The 18,942-nt window shown below is 43.6% G+C and overlaps 1 protein-coding gene across 1 annotated transcript in view; it reads right to left on the bottom strand.

The window, feature by feature from the left end:
* Positions 1–18,541, bottom strand: part of GNA14 (G protein subunit alpha 14) — a 169,957-nt gene extending 151,416 nt beyond the window's left edge. Inside the window, exon 1 of the mRNA XM_058565601.1 lies at positions 17,964–18,541. Within this exon, the coding sequence (XP_058421584.1) occupies positions 17,964–18,087 (124 nt within the window). The 5' untranslated portion in view covers positions 18,088–18,541. The remainder of the gene's footprint in view (positions 1–17,963) is intronic.
* Positions 18,542–18,942: the final 401 nt, after the last annotated feature.

The raw sequence follows: 18,942 nt of genomic DNA, 5'->3' as shown, positions 1-18,942 counted from the left end.
ATGGAAATCAATCTTAAGGGACATTTATTTACAGTCTAGAATATCAGAAGTGCCTTCTATCCCTTTCTCCTTAGGTAAGTACCACCGATTGGGCAAGGTCCTGATCAGTTCTCCCCACCCCCAGGGAAACTTTCCCAAGCCCCAGCCCTCAGAAAACAGCACATTCTGCTCTCCCTCACCAGGCACTCAGCATGTGCTTCATCCTGCTGTAGATCACCACTCAATGGTTGTGTCCCTGCTCCAAGGAGATGGGACTCTCCATCAGAGCAGGATGACCAAACAGGAGCTGAGTCCACACTCTCTCTTCACCCAAGTCCCAAGGCTTTTTATCCCTTCACCAACCTATTCATCATATACACAGTCTACTTAGAACATCCCAACTCACTGTTGGTGGCTGAAAATGAAGTATTTGGAATTATATATATTATTGTATATTATACATATAATACGTTGTATATATATGTGTCTATATATGTATATAATTGTTTAAATAATGAGTGAAGAATTTTACCATACCTGAGGCTTCACTTTGCATGCAAGCCTCCAAAGTACTACAGAATCATCAGTTCTTTTGGTTTTGTTTTCTTTTTTTGGAGGGTGTGAGGAAGATTGGCCCTGAGCTAACATCTGTTGCCAATCTTCCTCTTTTTGCTTGAGGAAGACTGTCCCCAAGCCAATATTTGTGACAATCCTCCTCCACTTTTTAAATGTGGGATGCTGCCACAGCACGGCCCAACGAGCAGTGCATAGGTCCGCACCCGGGATTCGAATCTGCGAACCCTGGGCCACCAAAGCAGAGTGTGCAAACTCAACCACTACACCACCGGGCCAGCCCCTTGTTTTCATTTTTTGTCAGAGAGAACCCAAAGTACAAGAGATAACATGGAGTCAAATGCAGAAAGGAAGATCCTTTTTTGTTTCATATTAGTAACTCTAATTTTTCATATCTTGGTCTTAGAGCCACAGTTTATGGTATAAATGTGGAATAAAGTGTCTGTCTGAAATCTCACAGGTCTTAGCCACAGACTAGGATGAGGAGTGTCCAATCTGTGGCATTTATGCTAGGATTCAAGTAAAGTATGTAAGGTCTTGTCAACCCAGACACTGGCTACTGTAAAACATGTTCTGCAGTGTTTACAGAATGGTAAAGTAGAATGGAAACATAATTCATGCAAGAGATCAAGGATATCAACATTCCAGATTATTTGCAAGTGACTAGTCCATAAAGGTGATTCTTCTTAAGTTCACATGGTTTGGTCATGGCCTATCCAATGTTAGAATCATGAGTAATACTCAAAAGATTTAACAATGCTTATGGCGTGGTGTGGGCACTGACCAATGTGAACAAATGCAGGTCCATTGTGATGGCTGAACGGAGCCAAGGAAGGTAACTGCAGTGCAAGGAATTACTTATTAATTGCTAAGTAGAGGGAGATCTGGGGTATTCCAGAGGTGAGGCCCTGATGGCTAGGTTGGCAGCAAGAGGGGACACTCAGGCTAAGGGCTACTTACCAATTGGCATAGGAATATCTCAATATTTAACACCTAGTACAGGCATGCTGATGCTCACCAGCTGATTACCAGCACTGGTTATAGCTCTTTCCCAAGCACAGAACCAAGACCTTGTAGCAGTAGAAGAAAAATATTTCTTTATCCAAGTCATGGCTCCTGGCCCTATAACTTACACCACTATCCAAAGCTAAGCATCATAAAGCCCTCATCCTTATCCCAGGAAAAAAAATTAGAGTTAGTACCCAAAGGCAACAGTAACTTTACTTCCAGCTTTTTGCATCACAGCAAAGTCCCCTCTCCAAATATTGAAGATGAAGATGATAAATCTCTCTAGCCCCAATTTCAATCCTAAAGTCCACACTCATATAGACAAATGGATCTGAAAATGTCTAAAAACAGAACCATTGATTCCCTGTCTTCCTCACTGCCACCAAACCCATTTTCCCCTCATTCTCACCTATCTCAGTAAACAACACTACCACTGACCCATTTGCTCAAGCCAAAAACCCAGGCGTCATCCTGATTCTGTCCTCACATACCCCAGGGCCATCTATCAATACATCCAATCAACTCTACTTTCAACATATATACCAAATCTAACCAATTCAATCAACCTCCATAATTCCTATGATAGTCCAAGATGCCATGACAGGTCACCTACACAATTCCATAGCATCTTGATTGGTCTTCCTGCTTCCACTCTTAATAAATACAGACTATTCTCTGTCTAGCAGGCAGAGTTTTCTTTTTATAAAGACAATCAAATCACCTCCCTCTGTCAATCATTGCTCTCCCTTGGCCTCCAACAGCACTTAAAGTGAAACCCAAACGCCTCCTTCTCCATTCATGCTTCCTGTCACCTCTTCTCTCACTCAACACAATGCCTTTAACTCTTCCTCAAACCCACTGAGCCCATTTCCACCTCAGGCTGTCTCCCCAGCCTAGAACACTGTCACTGCCTGACACACTGTTCCCTGGGTCTTCATGTAGCTTGTCCCACCTTTCAACCCAGTCTCTCCTCAATAGTCACCTCCTCAGAGAAGTCTTCCTATCAAAACTAGACTCCCTAATCCCGCAGGTCTCCAGTCTCCACACTCCGTAACCCCTTACTCCATTTTATTTTCCTCATAATACCTACCTAACCTAAAATCATCCTACACATCTATTTATTGTCAGACTACAGTGTGAGCACCATGAGGGCAGAGGCTTTGAATTGTTCTCTTTTGAATCTCAGAGGTCTAGAACAGGACCTGGCCACAGTAAATTCTCAGATATTTGTGGAAGGAATAATTCCTCCCCAGCCCCAAAGCATAATCACTTTCTGAAAATCCTTCTTTGGAATGAACACACTATCTTGACATTACATTGCCTTTGTGATTCATGAAGAATCATTTCATTACTGAATTCTTATCTTAGAATGCATTCTCCATGCTGCTTACGCAAGGAAGAAACAAGTAATCTCATGGTAAACCATTTAAAGAGTATGGGTACTCCTCATCATAGATTCCTAGAATTTCAGAGATGAGGTTTTAGTGATCATCCATCACCATGGTCTCATTTTAGGGTAAGTCTCAAGGGTTCAGAGCTGTGCTGTCCAATATGTTAGCAACTAGCCACACTGGGCCACTGAACAATGAAAATGTGGATAATCTGAATTGAGATGTGCTGTGAAATGCAAAATCACACCAGATTTCAAAGATTTAATATGAAAAAAAAAGAGTAAGATATCTCATTGATAAATTTTATTATCAATAATATGTTGAATGATTATATTTTGATATATCGGGTTCAATAATATATATTATTAAAATTAATTTCACCTTTGTATTTTTTACTTTTTCTTAAATGTGACTAGTTGAAAATTAAAATTACATGTGTGGCTCACATTTGCAGTTCACTTTCTATTTCCACTGGACAGTACTGGTTCAGTGAGATTAAATGACTTGCCCAAAGACCTACTGCACTGTAACAGAAGACACAGCAGCACACGCCAGACCCCTTCTTTCCACAGCCCAGGCCAGCCATGGACTCCCTCCAGTGAGTTCTTTTCCAGGGGCAGTAGAGAAGAGCAGTAAGGGCAGGGAATCCCCAGAACCAAACTACCTGCTCAATCAACTCCCACTTAGTAGATCTACACTTAGTCTAATCTAAGCAGCCCCACACTTCATTGTGTGTCACTTTGGGCAGCTCATTTAATCCTTTAATCTCAGTTTCCTCTTCAGTAAAATGGAAAAAGGATATTGCATACCTCAATGACTTGTAAGGATGAAATGAATTGATATAAACCCCTTAGAATAGTATCTGGCATACAGTCAGTGCTATGTCAGTTTACTGCTATTATTATTATTGAATGTTCATATACTTTAAAGTAAATTGAAGGCTAGAAGATTTTTAGCTAATGACGAAGCGTTCAGGAGTCATTTTTATTTTATTTACTTATTTTTCACATTATATCTCCATGACTTACTTATTTTATAACTAGAAGTTTGTACCTTAGGACTCCTTTTACCCATTTCGCCCAACCCCCTGGAGTCGTTTTGATGTCATTAGATATTTCTACAGTCAGAAGTTCCAAGCAGATTACCAATTCAATACATTTCTGTACCCGGCAAATCTGTTCTGATACACTGAGATTATTGCACACGTAAAGTCTCATGTTACATGAAAATTCAAACATGGTTAGAAAACAAAGAATATGAAGAACTCTGTTTCTGCCATTTGTCACGAAGGCAAACAGCAACCAGATACTATGTCCTCAGTTATGCTGGAGGCGTATACCACACACACACACACACACACACACACACACACAGAGTCAGTTTCTGTCCTGAGTGATCAAGGTAACTAACTTCCATTATGGTTGAAGAGTTACCATGGAAACTCAGAGCTGGAAGACCTTAGAGACTGCTGAATCCAGCCTCCACGTTTTACTGATGAGGAGCCTCCATGATTTTGTGACTTGCCCAAGGTCACGCTGCAAATTAGAAGCCATACTGGGACTCATACCAAAGATTTCTGGCAATTCGTTCACACAGCTTTAGACAACACCCAGCTTTTCACGCAGTTGAAAGTTTAAAAGTATTAAAGAGAAAAGCAATTCATTAAACATATTATGTGGCAAGTACAATAAGGAATGTTCAGAATTCTGGAAAAAATGCAAATTAGAAATATTTCTAATTATAGCTCTAGCAGATATCGTAATATAAATTAAGATATTCTTTGAGTTTTCCTAATCATAATAAAAACTAAAAACAAAACCCTTTCTGATTTGGCCAACATGATTCTCCTTAAAGAAAAAGATGACTTGACAAATTTCAGATGCTCAAGATGAACAGTTTAAACAAATGAATATACTTTTCTTGGATAATACATTTTCTGGCCATTTTCTGGTTTGCACCAAGATATAACTCCGTTGTAGACAGAATTGGTTTAATTATCCTAATGGCAAATTCAAATTGCCTTGTAAGTGCTAATTATTTCAAATTACCTGGTGGTGGTGATGGTGGTGTCTGTGTGCATATGTGTGTATATGTGCACATGTATGCACACGTAGAATAAATTGGTTTCTTTGGGGCCAGGCCTAGATGATAGACACTACCTTTAATGTCCAGTCTTACCCTGATGAGCTTATGTCAAATAAACCAAAGTCGCCACCTCATTTCCTCCACTTGTCCATCCCCTATCAACACAAAATTTTAGGCAAGGGAGAAAGACTTCCTCCTTACCCTAAATGAACAGTATTTTGAAAATGCTCATGGCAAGTTCAAGCAGTTTTCTCACGCATGAGAGATATGCATGTAGATAGTCTGCAATTTCACAGCGACAAATACAAAGGTAGAAGGAAAATAGTACATGGAGTGATTCAGTCAACTTGTAGACATTTTAGAACAAATAAGAAGCATTTAAACTCAAATACTGGCTTTGAAGGCTTGCAGCTGGTAGAGTTTTCGGCAGGGTTATGGTTTGTGATTAGGGCTTTATGTTTAATTCACTCCATCTTGCTCTTTAACTCATTCTTAAATAGATTAATGTTTCCATCGAAAGGGAAGAAATGCATGTAAACAATATTAGACTGATAAGATGTGTTCAAACACAAGCTATCCAAAGCAGAATATAGACAAGCTTTAAGAAACTACCTCATATCTCTCATTTCTTGAATCTGAGATCTAAGTTTTTCTTCTTTACTTTAAAGTTAAGTGACAGTAAACGAAGTAGAAATGATGGTCACGAGACAGCTAAAAGAGCTTAGAAAGTATAGAATCTCAACACAAATTAGGTAGTGAAGAAACTAGTTGCCATTGCAGGTGGGAGTGGATACAGAATCCAATCAATTAAAATGAGGCAATTAAAAGCATTTTTTTAAATAGTAAAAATTGGAATAAAGGAATAAGCGATACTTTGGGTTGCAAGAAAACGTACAGGCTTGAAAAATTGTCCTAACTCTTAGGCCGAGATTGTAAATCTTCTCTTCTTGGTTGGACTGAATTTTGCAAGCTCCATAAGGCAAAGGAATAAGAATAAGTAAATTAAACATATAGTAATAATACTCAAGTCAAATTTAAGGATAAGTGTAGTAACCATGAGTCAACATTGAGTTTTTTTGATGCTATTGTTATTTAAGGTATTTAATCTGATATTAAATAATCTGAATATTAGAGTTGTGATTAATTTATAGGAATTAAAAGTATAAATGTGATTATTTGATTTGATTATATTTAGAAACAGTATTTTATTACATTTAGAGACAGTATTTAACTGTTTAAAAGAATAAGATTAATTTAATCTATAACTTTAGCTTTATGAGATCTCCTGGAGTCTCTTAAATGCTTAGCCAGCTTTGTCAGGGGTTTGAAATATTTGAGGATACTCAGGTTTTTAAACGTGTAAATATGTTTTAAAAAGTTTAAAGGAAATTTAATCATTTAAAAATTCACTGATGGGCTGGCCCCATGGCTTAGCGGTTAAGTGCGCGCTCCGCTACTGGCGGCAGGGGTTCAGATCCCGGGCGTGCACCCACACACCACTGCTCCGGCCATGCTGAGGCCACGTCCCACATACAGCAACTAGAAGGATGTGCAGCTATGACATACAACTATCTGCTGTGGCTTTGGGGGAAAAAAAAAATTCACTGAATTAATAAGTGGAGTTAACTTAGTAGTAAATTTAAAACTAATCAAAGAATTAAGTGAAATCCATGGTTATTTTTGTACAAAAAATTGCTAGTTTTAAAAAAATTAAAATGAACACTAAAGGCTTAAGAAAACTAGGTTTTTACATTTTTAAACTTTAATAAACTCAATGCCAATTAAAACAAGCAGCTTCAAATGTTTATTTGCTCACAGAAAAGCCCCTATCAAATATTTGCAAACTCAGTTACCGAAAATACAGGCGAGCATGTCGCGTACCACTAGAATGTTCATGACAGAGGGAGAAGGAGAGACCTAGATACAGCATTGCCCACCAGCTGGCCAATAACATCATCACATTAGATCCTCCCTCATATTACATTCTGCCTTTTCTGCCTTAAGATTGCATATGATATGGAAAGAACTCCCAGATAAATTGCTGAGTATTAAAAAGCTAAATGCAAAACAGAATGTAAACTAGTTTACTAGCTAGGATACCAGTTTAGCTGCTATAAGAAAGGGTCCAGTCATCATAGTTCACAGCTAATATGGTAGCTTCGTGGTATCAGGGACACAGGCCTTTTCTACTTTGTTGTTTTTTCATCCTTAACACCCGACTTCCATCTCACGGTAAAGATGGTTGCTCTAGCGCCTATCACCAAGTCAGCATCCTTCTCTAGAAGGGAAGAAAGGCTCCTTTCCTCTTCAGGTCACAACTCAGAAATTGCCTGTATGATTACAGTTTACATCTCAAGAGCTATAACTTAGTCAAATGGCCACACCAGCAGCTGGCAAGCTGAAAAATACAGTCTTTAGCTGGATGTCCATGTGCCCAGATAAAATTTCTAGTGTTGCAGAAGGAGGAGAGGACAGAGATTCAGCAGACTGCTAGCAGTCTCTGCTACAAATATGCCACTTTTTATGTTAAAAAAAAAAAAAGATTAAAAAATATGGAGATGGTCTGTTTACATTTGTGCTGAAAAAAATCTGAAAGCTTAGGAAACAAATAAGATGCATGCAATAAATCACTGGTTCCAGAACATCAACCGACAGTCCAAGATTAGTATGTAATGAAGTTTTCATTAGTCCAAGAGTGAGAGTTTAGAAAGGACAAATAGTGAGTTAGTCATAAATTTATGTTTATTCAATTTAAAGTGTTACTCTTTATTAAGAATAAGCTCTTTCCACTTTTTGAAGTTAAAATATCCTTTCTTTTATGCAATAATGTTGATACTAAATGGCAATATATTTGTTCGTTCAGCAAATGTTTCTGAAACACCCAGACATTGTATGCCTGACACTGTACAAGATGCTGAGGATCCACTCGTTCTAAAGTCCCTTACACTCTGCAAATTTAGAGTCTGGATGGGAAGATACTAAATACAATATCAGAAATAGAGTTTCAAATTAGGATGAGCACTATTTAAAAAAAAAATGCAGAATGAGCTATGGGAGAATATTCTGGAAGGACTTAATTTGGATCAGGGAGACAGCGAGGGCTTCCAGAAGGAAGGGATACTAAAGATGCATTCTGAAAACGAGAAACAGCTAGAAGACTGGTAGGGACGCACGCTGAAGGCAGGTAGATCAGCATGTGCAGAAGCCTAAAAAGGAAGAGTTTGGCCCATTGAAGGCCCTGTGGCCAGAAGTGAGTGGTCATGGGGAATAATGGCAGAGGGGTGGCAGGGGACAGATAGTAGGTCTCACCAGCCATGCATTTTAGATTTGCACCCAAGGGCAATGAGAAGATGTGAAAAGGTTTTGAGCAGGAAAACAACAATCCAATTTACATTCTTAAAAGGTCACTCCGCAATGTGGAGAATGAACTCAGGGCTAGAGAGTGGTAGATGACATAGTAATCTAGACAAGAGATGGGACAAAGAGGACTGCAAGTAGAGATTTGACTTCTTAGGGTAGATTCTGGTGAGATGTTGGCTCTGGGAGACAGAAGCAGGACCATGATTAAGAACCAGGGCTCTGGAGTCAGACTGCCTGGGTTCGAACTCTGGCTCTACCCTGGCTGGTGAACCTTGCTTTGAGGCCTCAGTTTCCTCACCTGTAGAATGGAGAGAATAATCCTTACTGCACCTCAAAGCATGGTAAGGAATAAATGAGATCATTCATTTTAAGTGCCTACAATGATGATTGGATATATAAATGTTACTGTTTTATTCTTATCATCTCTATTTCTAGCGTTAGGTGTACTAGAAGAAAGATCAAGAAGACTCTGGATTCTGGTCTGAGCACCTGGGTGGTCGGTGGTACCATTTATTGAGATAAGAAAGACAGGTGGAAATGCATAAAATCTCCTCAGGAAGAGGAGAAGGGAGACCCTTCAATTTTGTTCAATGTGTTCCATTTTGGATATGCCAGGAAAGGAGTTGTTAACTGTCTAACGCCACTTTTTAAATTGCTTTTTAGGTGAATATACTAAAATATTTTTAACATTCTTACTTGGCAAATTTTAAAAATAGATAGTACCATTTTGTTTCCTTTCCCAAATTTTTTAAAATATAAACTCAAAATTACAAAACCTGAAAACTACTATTTTAAATGATAACACCAGGGGCCAGCCCGGTGGCGCAAGCGGTTAAGTGTGCACGCTCCGCTGCGGTGGCCCAGGGTTCGCCGGTTCGGATCCCGGGCACACACCGATGCGCCGCTTGTCAAGCCACACTCTGGCGGCGTCCCATATAAAGTAGAGGAAGATGGGCATGGATGTTAGCCCAGGGCCAGTCTTCCTCAGCTAAAAAAGAGGAGGATTGGCAGATGTTAGCTCAGGGCCAATCTTCGTCACAAAAAAAAATAAATAAATAAAATAAATGATAACACCAATTACAAAGGTTTATATCAACAAATGCAATATATTTCTATGTGGAGCACAGAATGTCTTGCCACCTCAAATATCCTCAATTACTGCAATGTAAGATGATTATTTCTGCTAGCTGCACAGAAAGAGGTCACTTTCCTATGAAATTTGCTCAGGCCATGGTATGGCTCTCAACACACCAAACTAGATAAGCTTCAGAGGATTTAAGTCCTTGTAATGACTGATTCTCTTTTTAGAGCTTCCAAATTTCTTATTCATAAAATTAAGTGTGAGATGGGCCTCTAAAATCATGAGGCCTAACTCCTTTATTTTATAGTCAGATCTACTACATAGTTACAAAAGTTACATAAAGACCATAATGAGTTACGATTTTTTTCAAATTATTTTAGAATAAAGCAATAGAGAAGAACAATTAGCAAATATCTCAACTATAGTTCCAGTTACGTATCAAAATCTTATGTACAGTTACTAGGAAAAGTCTTTATGGAAATACAAGGAACATATTTTCCAGCTATCATTTCATTTCTAGGACCCAGGCTCAATTTTCATATTTTGACACCACTAATCCAGGTATAAATACATATTTAAGATGAGTAATTAGCCAAGATATTGGACATATTAAAAAAAATCATTTCTGGAATTTTCTAGTTTGACTTTCTTAAAGACCCAACCCAGGCCTGTCTTCCTTTCATGAATGTTCCTAGAGCATCCCAAACAACAGAGACCTCCAGCTCTTGTAAGGAATTCTTCAAACCCAGCTCAGACTCTGAAGACCCTTCATTAAGTTGATGAGTGAGAAACTGCTTCAACTTCAAGAAACAGAGCATCCTCTAGGCAGGTCAGTCCCAGAGGCCTCCTGGATATCTGCTGAAAGATAGGGATATTTGCCTTAGAGCCTAGAGTGACAATCAGAGGCTGGCCAGTCCTGAGCTCCAGGCCAGTGCTATAAGACAGAGGTTCTCAAACTTCAGTGTGTATCAGGGTCATCTGGAGGTCTTATTAACATACAGATTGCTCGCCCCACTACCGAATTTCTGATTCAGCAGACTGCGACTTTGCATCTCTAACAAGTTCCCGGGAGGTACTGATGCTGCTGGTCCTGGGAACACACTTTGAGAACCACTGGTATAAAACACCTGATGACAGAATTGGAAAGACTTCAGAGGTCACCTGATCCAGACCTCCCATTTCACAAGTAAGGACCCTGGGATTCCGAGGGAATGTCTTACTCATGGTCATATATCCAGTACTCAGAGCCTACTCCCACCAAAAAAAGAAACTCAGGTCTCCAGAGCTTTAAGGCATTGCTCACTTCGTGATTCTCACTTAGGGCCACACATCCGGTCCCTGCTCTCTGAGAAAGGGCACCAGCACAGACTCGATGCTCTTGACCCTCCTATCCACATGTCCTTCTGGGAATGACATGCTAGTCTATCAGTGACCTCGTAATGGTACACAAATGGCCTGAGGGACATTCAGAACTACTTCTTGCCTGGATTTTAAACTCACAACATCTGGCTCCAGAGAACATGCTCTTACCACTCTGCCATGCTGCCTCTACCCCAGCTCCTTGGCAGCTGGACACAATTAGATGATCTGAGGTTTTGAAAAGTGAAACAAGGATGCAGGAGATGTTGACAGATGATTTGCAGTGTCCCCATGGAGGCAGGCGCCCAGCAACTGTCAGGGTGATGAGTCCCTGGCTGTGCACTTGGCAGTCTGGTCTGATCCCAGTGTCAAGAGTCCCTCGGATCCTGCCCTTTGGCTGAGCCTGCTCTCCAATTCCCATCGATTCTATGAGCTTCCTGCTTTCCTCCAATAAATTATTCTTCTACTTAAATGATCTACAACCAAGAACACTGGCCAACATGATAATCCATTAATTTACCCATCAGCAGAGAGCCTATTGCTCATAAGGAAAGTTACGGCTCTCGCAGAGGCTCCTGCGATGCCTTTCACCTTCAGAGCCCTTGGATTTCCGCTGGTGCACTTAGATTTCTTGGATAGTGTTCGCAGCACTGGCTGCTTAACTCACAGGGAGCCCCCACCCCAGGCCATCCGTACTCAGATGATAGTCGTGTCTGTGATGTATGTCCCCTAGCCAGAACCGATGGATCCAGGAGTGCACCCTGATCCATACCAGGCCGTAGCCTCTCACAGGGGCAAGAAAGGCCCAGAGGGCTCTCAACCTTGGAAGGGAGTGGAGCCAAGTCATGCTGATGGCTGTGCCCTGGAGAAGGGCCCCAGAAATTCCCTGGCATTTGCTTTCCCAGTCTTTATTCTTCAATTCTTTTAATTTCATGAGATGCTCTGGTGCGAATCCTTCCAATCAAGTCCCTTTTCTGCCTGAATTTCAACCTCTGCCTTTAGTAACGTAATAGCTTTGCTACACTGATTCACTGAAAACCCCTCTGTCTCTGCCTTCTCAATCTAGCTCTCCCCCTCTGCAACCCCACACATGAGAGTTCTTACCAGGAAACTTTTCTCTTGTGATTCAGGTATCATGGGAACAGAAAAATAAAAGGTGATATAGACTAGAAGGCATTTTTAAAAGGAAAAGACTTGGGGCCGGCCCAGTGGCGCAAGCGGTTAAGTGCATGCGGTCTGCTGCGGCGGCCCGGGGTTCGCTGGTTCAGATCCTGGGCACGCACCGACGCACCGCTTGTCAAGCAATGCTGTGGCAGGCGTCCCATATAAAGTGGAGGAAGATGGGTGGGCACGGATGTTAGCCCAGGGCCAGTCTTCTTCAGCAAAAAAAAAAAAAAGAAGAGGATTGGCAGATGTTAGCTCAGGGCTGATCTTCCACAAAAAAAAAAAAAAAGAAAAGACTCTTTAAGAGTTATGACTTTTTTTAATACATTGCTTTTTGTCAAACCCCACTGGCAGATTTTTCCATTTTATATCTGCTCACAGCGTTACGGCCTCAAAACTTTCATCCTCTGACTCCATGCTTTAGAAATGTGGTTCTCCAGGTGCTTAGATACTGGTGATTGATTTGAATTAGCAGACTTGATATTTTTGTTTCAAGTCACTTAAACATCTTTAAAAAAAAGGTGCAGTTCTCCACTAAAAGTAACTAAGGCCCTGTGGAGAAAGGGCCAATTCCTGGACTGGGATGGGTGTACAAGGTGAGCCTGGAGCATCTAGTCATGCCAGAAAGTAAGGAAGTCCTCAAAAAATGATGGAGGCATGTCGCAGTGACACAGGAGCTAGCTTGAAGGGGATCTCATTGCACAAATCGGGTACAAATTTGAACACCAAAATGATTAGGGATAGTAATGAAGTAAAAAACCATTGGTTAAAAAAAAACCTAGGGATCCATGAGTTTGTATGGATAATAAATAAATAAATAGGGGCAAAGGGAAGGCTCTTACAGTAGAATGTCCAGTGTCAACTGGGAAATGTGGAGAGATGCCAGAGCTGGAAAATCATCATTTTGTAATCATCATGTTATAGATCGGATCAGGCATCATCAATAGTTACTAATTCTAGGGTGACATTTTGATGAGGATATTTGCATGGTCTTAAAAAGTGTCTTTCCACAAAAGTACTAGACAGTGGAGAAAACCAGCAGCATCTTGATCAGGTGATCGAATTTAACATCACCAACAGAGAGGCAGATGAATAAGGTGTGCGTCCAGAGGAGACTGCCTGAGAAGGACCCAACATCACCCATCCAGAGTCCCAGCCGAAAACGCATAGTTGGAATCTCGAATAGTAAGAAAGCCCAAATGAGGAATGTTCAATTTAAAAAGGGAGAGGGGACTATATTCTTCAAAAAGTCAATGTCACAAAATTAATGAGAACCTGTAGAAATGTTCCAGATTAAAGGAAACTTTAAAAATATGAGAACTAAATGCACAACCTGAGCGTACACTGGACCCTGGACTGGAGGTGGGGGAAATGCCACCTGGGACATTATTGGGTCAACCGACAAAACTGGGACACAGATTATAGACTGGACACAAATATTGCATCAAGTTTAAGTTTATGGAAGCTTTATAGGTGGACTGTGCTCACGTAAAAGATCGTCTCTATTTTTAGGAAAAACACACTAAATCCTTTAGGGGTAAAGGCCATGATGCATATAACTTACCCTCAAATATTTCAGAAAAACTGAAGAGAACACACAAATGAGAAAGAAAATGGGGTAAATTTTCAGTAATAGACCCGTGTTTTTCATACTATTCTTATTCTTGCAGATAGTTTCAAATAAAAAGTTTTAAAAAATGATTTAAGGGGAGGAGACCAACTGCAGAAGGGCACAGGGAATTTGGGAGATGATGGAAATGTTTTACATCATGATTGTGCTAATGCTTACACAACTGTTCACATCTGTCAAAACACGTTGAATCATACATTTAAAACTGGTGACTTTTACCGTATGGAAGTTATACCTCAGTAAAGCTTACTTGAAAAGGTCCAAAGGGTAAAAGTCCGTTATTTGAAAAGGTTCTGTATTGGTTTAAGGGCAGGAAGAAGCGAGAGTACCCGCACTTGCCTCCTAAGAGGGCTTCGGGTACCGCTGTGCCAGGGAGGGATCAGGCTCTCTGGTCAAGTTGGTTTACTCCAGCCAGGATGGACATAAGCCAAAGAGAAAGTCGTACAGGCCCTCTTTCTGAAGCATATTATGGCACAAAAAAGTAAGCATTTTTACATTAACATCTATTTTGTAGTGAACACAATATTCACACAAATGGTTAAGATAAAATTCAACGACATCTTGCCCCCGAAGTGTCCTTCACATTATCCCAGATCCTGAGAACACTCCTTACTGCCTTCCGAAGTTTCTCCAGGTAGGCAGGAGAAGTGTGTGTGTGTCTCGCAGGAGCCCCCGCTCATGGACGGTCATCAGCATCCTGCCCTCCCCGTTGTTCAAGGCCCTACTGAGAGAATCCCTCCTCCAGCGGCTCCCCCTGCAGGCTCTGCCTCTACCAGTTTCTGCTGCCTTGAAACTAAGCGGAGGAAGGAATGTGGGCATACTTACCACTTCCTTCCTTTTCCTCTTCACAGAGCCAGAAAATTATGTTACTTTCTACTGAGAAACCCATACTATCTGCGCCATTTTCTCTGATGGACTTCCCGCCCAGGAACGCGATAGTTAGCTCTAAAACGGGATTTTGTTATAAGCAGTGCAATACACTTTTTGGGACTCAGATTTTCAACTCTTTGGTGTAAGTAGGAAGAGAGACTTTAAAACCAGCTTATGGCTCAGAAAACAGTAAGGGAAACTCAAAGCAAAACATTTCTGTCAAAGCACTACCAGGACAATTTAGATAAACTGTGTGCGACCTACAACTCATCAACTAAAACGGAAAATGATACCTCACTAGTGGCTAAAAATGCTCAAAAATGGAGCAATGATAGCTGCCACTTACCACTGCCAGACAAGGCTAAGAGAAGTTAGTCCACAGCTAAGAAAGGGTAGAGCCAAGGTTTGAATCCAGGCAGTCTGGCCTACATTTTTAACCCCTATATCAGCATAAGTTAAATACCAATTCCCCGATAAACATTCCTTCCAGAGAGTTCCAACATAAGTTCTGCATCCAAAATTAAGCCAAGAGAGTTGCTGGATATACTCAACTTGTTTAACAAGCAACACCTCACTAAGCCTCATTTAATACCAAAATCAGTAAAAGATCACACTTTCTCCCATTTAATTGCTATTGTCCAGACACTTTCTTCCTACACTGAATAGTACCCATCAAGGTTCTTATCAGAACTCCTTTTTGTCCTACTTTTATCTGAGGAACTGATAAGGAATGTCTTTCTACTAAATTCGACCATCTTTATTTCCCCCATCTCCTCCTGCAGAGAAAGCATCACGCTGACATCCTGCAATTACTAGCCCTAACCAGACAGCAGCTTTCATCTTTCCTGTGGACACCGACTCACACTTTTATGAAGTGCATACAGGATACTGCCCCACTGAATGCACTTCAGAAACATCCTCAAATCGTTTTCGTTGCCAAAGCATGCTTCCTTGTGAAAGAGTTGGTCGTTTTCAAGTCATTCCATGCTCTACACAGGATCCTACACTTTTATTTGCAAAGTGGAGTTTTCACCTGAGGTATCTGAGCAGTGTGGATCGTCTAATCCACCCATTATGGAGACTCAGGTGGATTTTTTACTCAAACTACGTGACTTCAGACAAAAGAGCATATACCCTTCCCTGATTCCTGTGTCTTGGAGTCATGGTCTCCTCCTTTATCTCGAGAAGAAATGGAAGTGTGCCTGGTTCCCTTCCAGAGTGAAAGAAATCAGAGGTTTTCAAGTCCATTCTTAGGGTTCTGGACAGCTCCACATGGTTTGGAAACTGTATTTCTAGCAGTTTCTGAGTGACAAGCACTGAAACGATGTGCTAGTTACAGCTGGCCACAACGACAATGGGGGTCCTGGGAGATCAGGCAGTCCTGCCTCGAGGGGGTCCTGCCTCCAGGTAGCAGGAAGAGGGTCAGGTCAAGGGCCTAGGGGCGACAAGAAGGTATTCTAGTCTCCAGGATTAAACAGGACTTCCAGAGCAAACAACTTACCTACGGACATTTCTCCCCTAGTGTGAGTGTAAATGCAAGCATTTTACTTCAAACAAACAGGCTTATTACCAATACAGTATGGCTCAGCTTACTCCTTACATTTTTGTACAAAGAGCCAGCATTTGTCAAGTTCCTGGTATATTCCAGACACTGTACTTCATACACTGGCACAAATCAAAACATTGCAAAATGAAATAGGGTTCAGCTTGTCCTTGAAAAGAAAAAGTATGCAGCTAAAGCCAGGCCTACCCCTATCATTTGTGGGGCCTGGGGCAAGAATACAAATGGAGGCCCCCATAATTACTCTAAAGTGCTGATCAAGCTAGCAAACCATCACATAATCCCCCTCCCTCAAGGAACGTACCTTTATAACAACCTGAGAGGCCAGGTACAATTTGGAATTCTCAGACCCCTCAGAGTTATGGGGCAGACATGAAAGAGCAGCCCTGGCCAATAGACAGACCCCTCTCCCTTCCCCACCAGGCTCGGTCATCCGCAGGGAGGCCCCTTGGGCACACCTGTGGACACCCCAGCACACGTTTCCAAACTCTTCCACAGCCTCAGCACAGCTGCCCCTGCAGGCACTCCTCAGAAATGGGGTCTGCCCGCCCTACTTGCACAGACCCTGGAAGCAGGCTTGGGGCCTTGGGGCAGGGAATTCCATCAGGGGTAGGGGTGCATGGCAGCATGGACTCCGGGTGGCAGCCCACTCCAACTGCAGACCCCTGGCCCAGTGGGGAGGGGCACAGCCTGGGGAAGGCCAGACCCTGCCCTCTAAACCACTGAACAAGCACAAGGGGTTTCCTTGCCCAGGTCTGAAGGCATATTCACTAAGAGCCTTCTCTATTTTATTCTAACTACATTGATTTTTCTTTCCTTGAAGCTTCTGAGGGGGTGACTCCTTATATTAAAGATGAATAAACTGGTATCAGGGAGGATTGTCTGGAAGGGATAAAAGCAAAAAGCTGAAGTACTTGCAGCTATCCAGAAAGATCTGTCAGCTGATATCCTGGTCTGAAAGAAGGAAAAGGTAAATATCCCTTAAAGAGCAAATGGATTGAACAGGGTCCTAGAAAGTCAGAAGAGGTGGGATCCTTGCCCTGTGGCATAAACTGGGCAAACCTTAACGTTTTCTTTCTGTTTTTCAAAGTGGGTGTCCTACCAGACTTGTGCAGAGAGACTAGAAAAGCCGGATGGAGAACTAGCCCAGGCACCTGGGGCAGCAGAGTCAGAACCCTAGGAAGGAGCACATGCCCAGTCAAGCTGAGCAAGGGAGGTTTGGGCCCCCTGCAAACAGAAAGGCTTCCCCCAAGGGAGCCGTGGGAGGCTGGTTGAGGGGTTCACAGTCCGGAGGGTGGCTAGGGCTTGGGCTTCACACTCAAGACTGACCGGGTAACTGCTTTGCCTTTTCTCAGTCAGGGCAAGTTCACCAATTCTCCAGGCCTCCATTCTTAATTATCTAAAATGGGGATATTACCTGCCCGCATCACCACGCGGTGATGCCCATAAGAACTTGGCACAGTCTGGCACATGGGAAGCACTCAGGCAACAGTACTTATTTAGAACTGAGAGCACAGGGGCCAGAGCTAGAGCTGAACCCAAGATGTGGATCAGGCAGCTCCCCACCACCGACCCCAACATTCAAGACGCTGGTGGGGTGGATGAGGCTTTCGGGAGAAAGGCAAACCAGGGCAGATGGAGAAAAGCAGACATAGGTCAAATGCTACGTCTCAGCCCTGTCTTGGGGCAGAGAAGGGGGTGCCTTCGCAAGTCGCCCAGCTGGAGTTGCAGAAGACAGCCGCCTAAAGGCCTCAAGTTGCCAGGATCCACGCGCCCCCCGGGGGGAAGGAGGAAGCCGCAATGCACTCCGCTCGGCTCCCGGCCCGGCGGGGATCCGGGCGAGGGAAGCGGCCGGGTGGGAAACGCCCGGCGCCCAGGGGTCGGGGAGACGCAGCCACTCACCCAGCAGCAGCAGCTTGAGCTCGCGGCGCGCGTCCTTCTTGTCCCGGCGAAGCTGCCGCTCGATCTCGGCGCTGATGCGCTGCGACTCCTTCTCCTCCGCGGACAGACAGCAGCAGCCGGCCATGGTGCGCGCAGCACCGACGGGGCGACACAGCCCGCAGCGCCCCGATCCTCCGCCGGCGGATCCGCGACGGGCACCCGGGTTCGGAGAGCAAACGACGGGGGCCGACTCGAGTTTCTGAATCAGAGGCCTGGACCTCCGGGGCTCAATCCCTCCTCGAGGGTCGGCTCCGAGGCGGGGGCGAATCCCGAGCGTTGAGAACGTTCAAGTGCACCGCGGATGCAGGCTTACCCAGCCCCACACTCACTCCGGGGAGGAGGAAGACGAGCTGGGAGGTTGGGAGCGTCGCCGGCCCCCGGAAGAGGCGCGCGCTCCTTGGCACAGGAGCCGGACACTCAGGGGGCGCAGACTGCGCGTAAAAAGTTGGGGCGTCGGTGTCCAGGGGAGAGCAGGATCTCCCGGGCCTGGAGGTGTCCCAGGCAGGAGGCAGGCACGGCGTCGGTTGGAGGCAAAGGACCTGGCTGGCCCCTGCCTGGAAAGTTACAAAAACCTCAGCAGTGACCGCAGCTAAGACTGAGTGGAGAGGTTGCGGCTGGCGCCTGTGGCTGTAAGTGGCAGAGGGAGGCGGAGCGTCTCGAACCTGCAGCTCTGGCGTCTGCCCGAGTTGGCCTTCGGGGCACGCCAAGCCGATGGCGCCTGGGGGCGAAAGGGGCGAGCGGAGCCGTGGGGGCGGGAGCGGAGGGAGGGTCTCGAGTCTCCGGGAGCAGCCCGCACACCTGCCTCCTTGGCTGCGTTGCCCCGTAGCGGGGAGGGCCGCCTGCGGAGGTTGCGGTAACCAGCGCGCTCTGGCCTCCAAACCTTGCTCCCTGCCCAGATCCGGGTGCCAACAGGTGAGTGAGTTTCGCCAACTCCCAGCCT

Source organism: Diceros bicornis, chromosome 22, assembly GCF_020826845.1.
Source record: "Diceros bicornis minor isolate mBicDic1 chromosome 22, mDicBic1.mat.cur, whole genome shotgun sequence".
NCBI classification, from domain to species: Eukaryota; Metazoa; Chordata; class Mammalia; order Perissodactyla; family Rhinocerotidae; genus Diceros; species Diceros bicornis.
The sequence above is the reverse complement of the archived record's forward strand: the minus strand, read 5'-3'. Positions and strand labels throughout refer to the sequence as shown.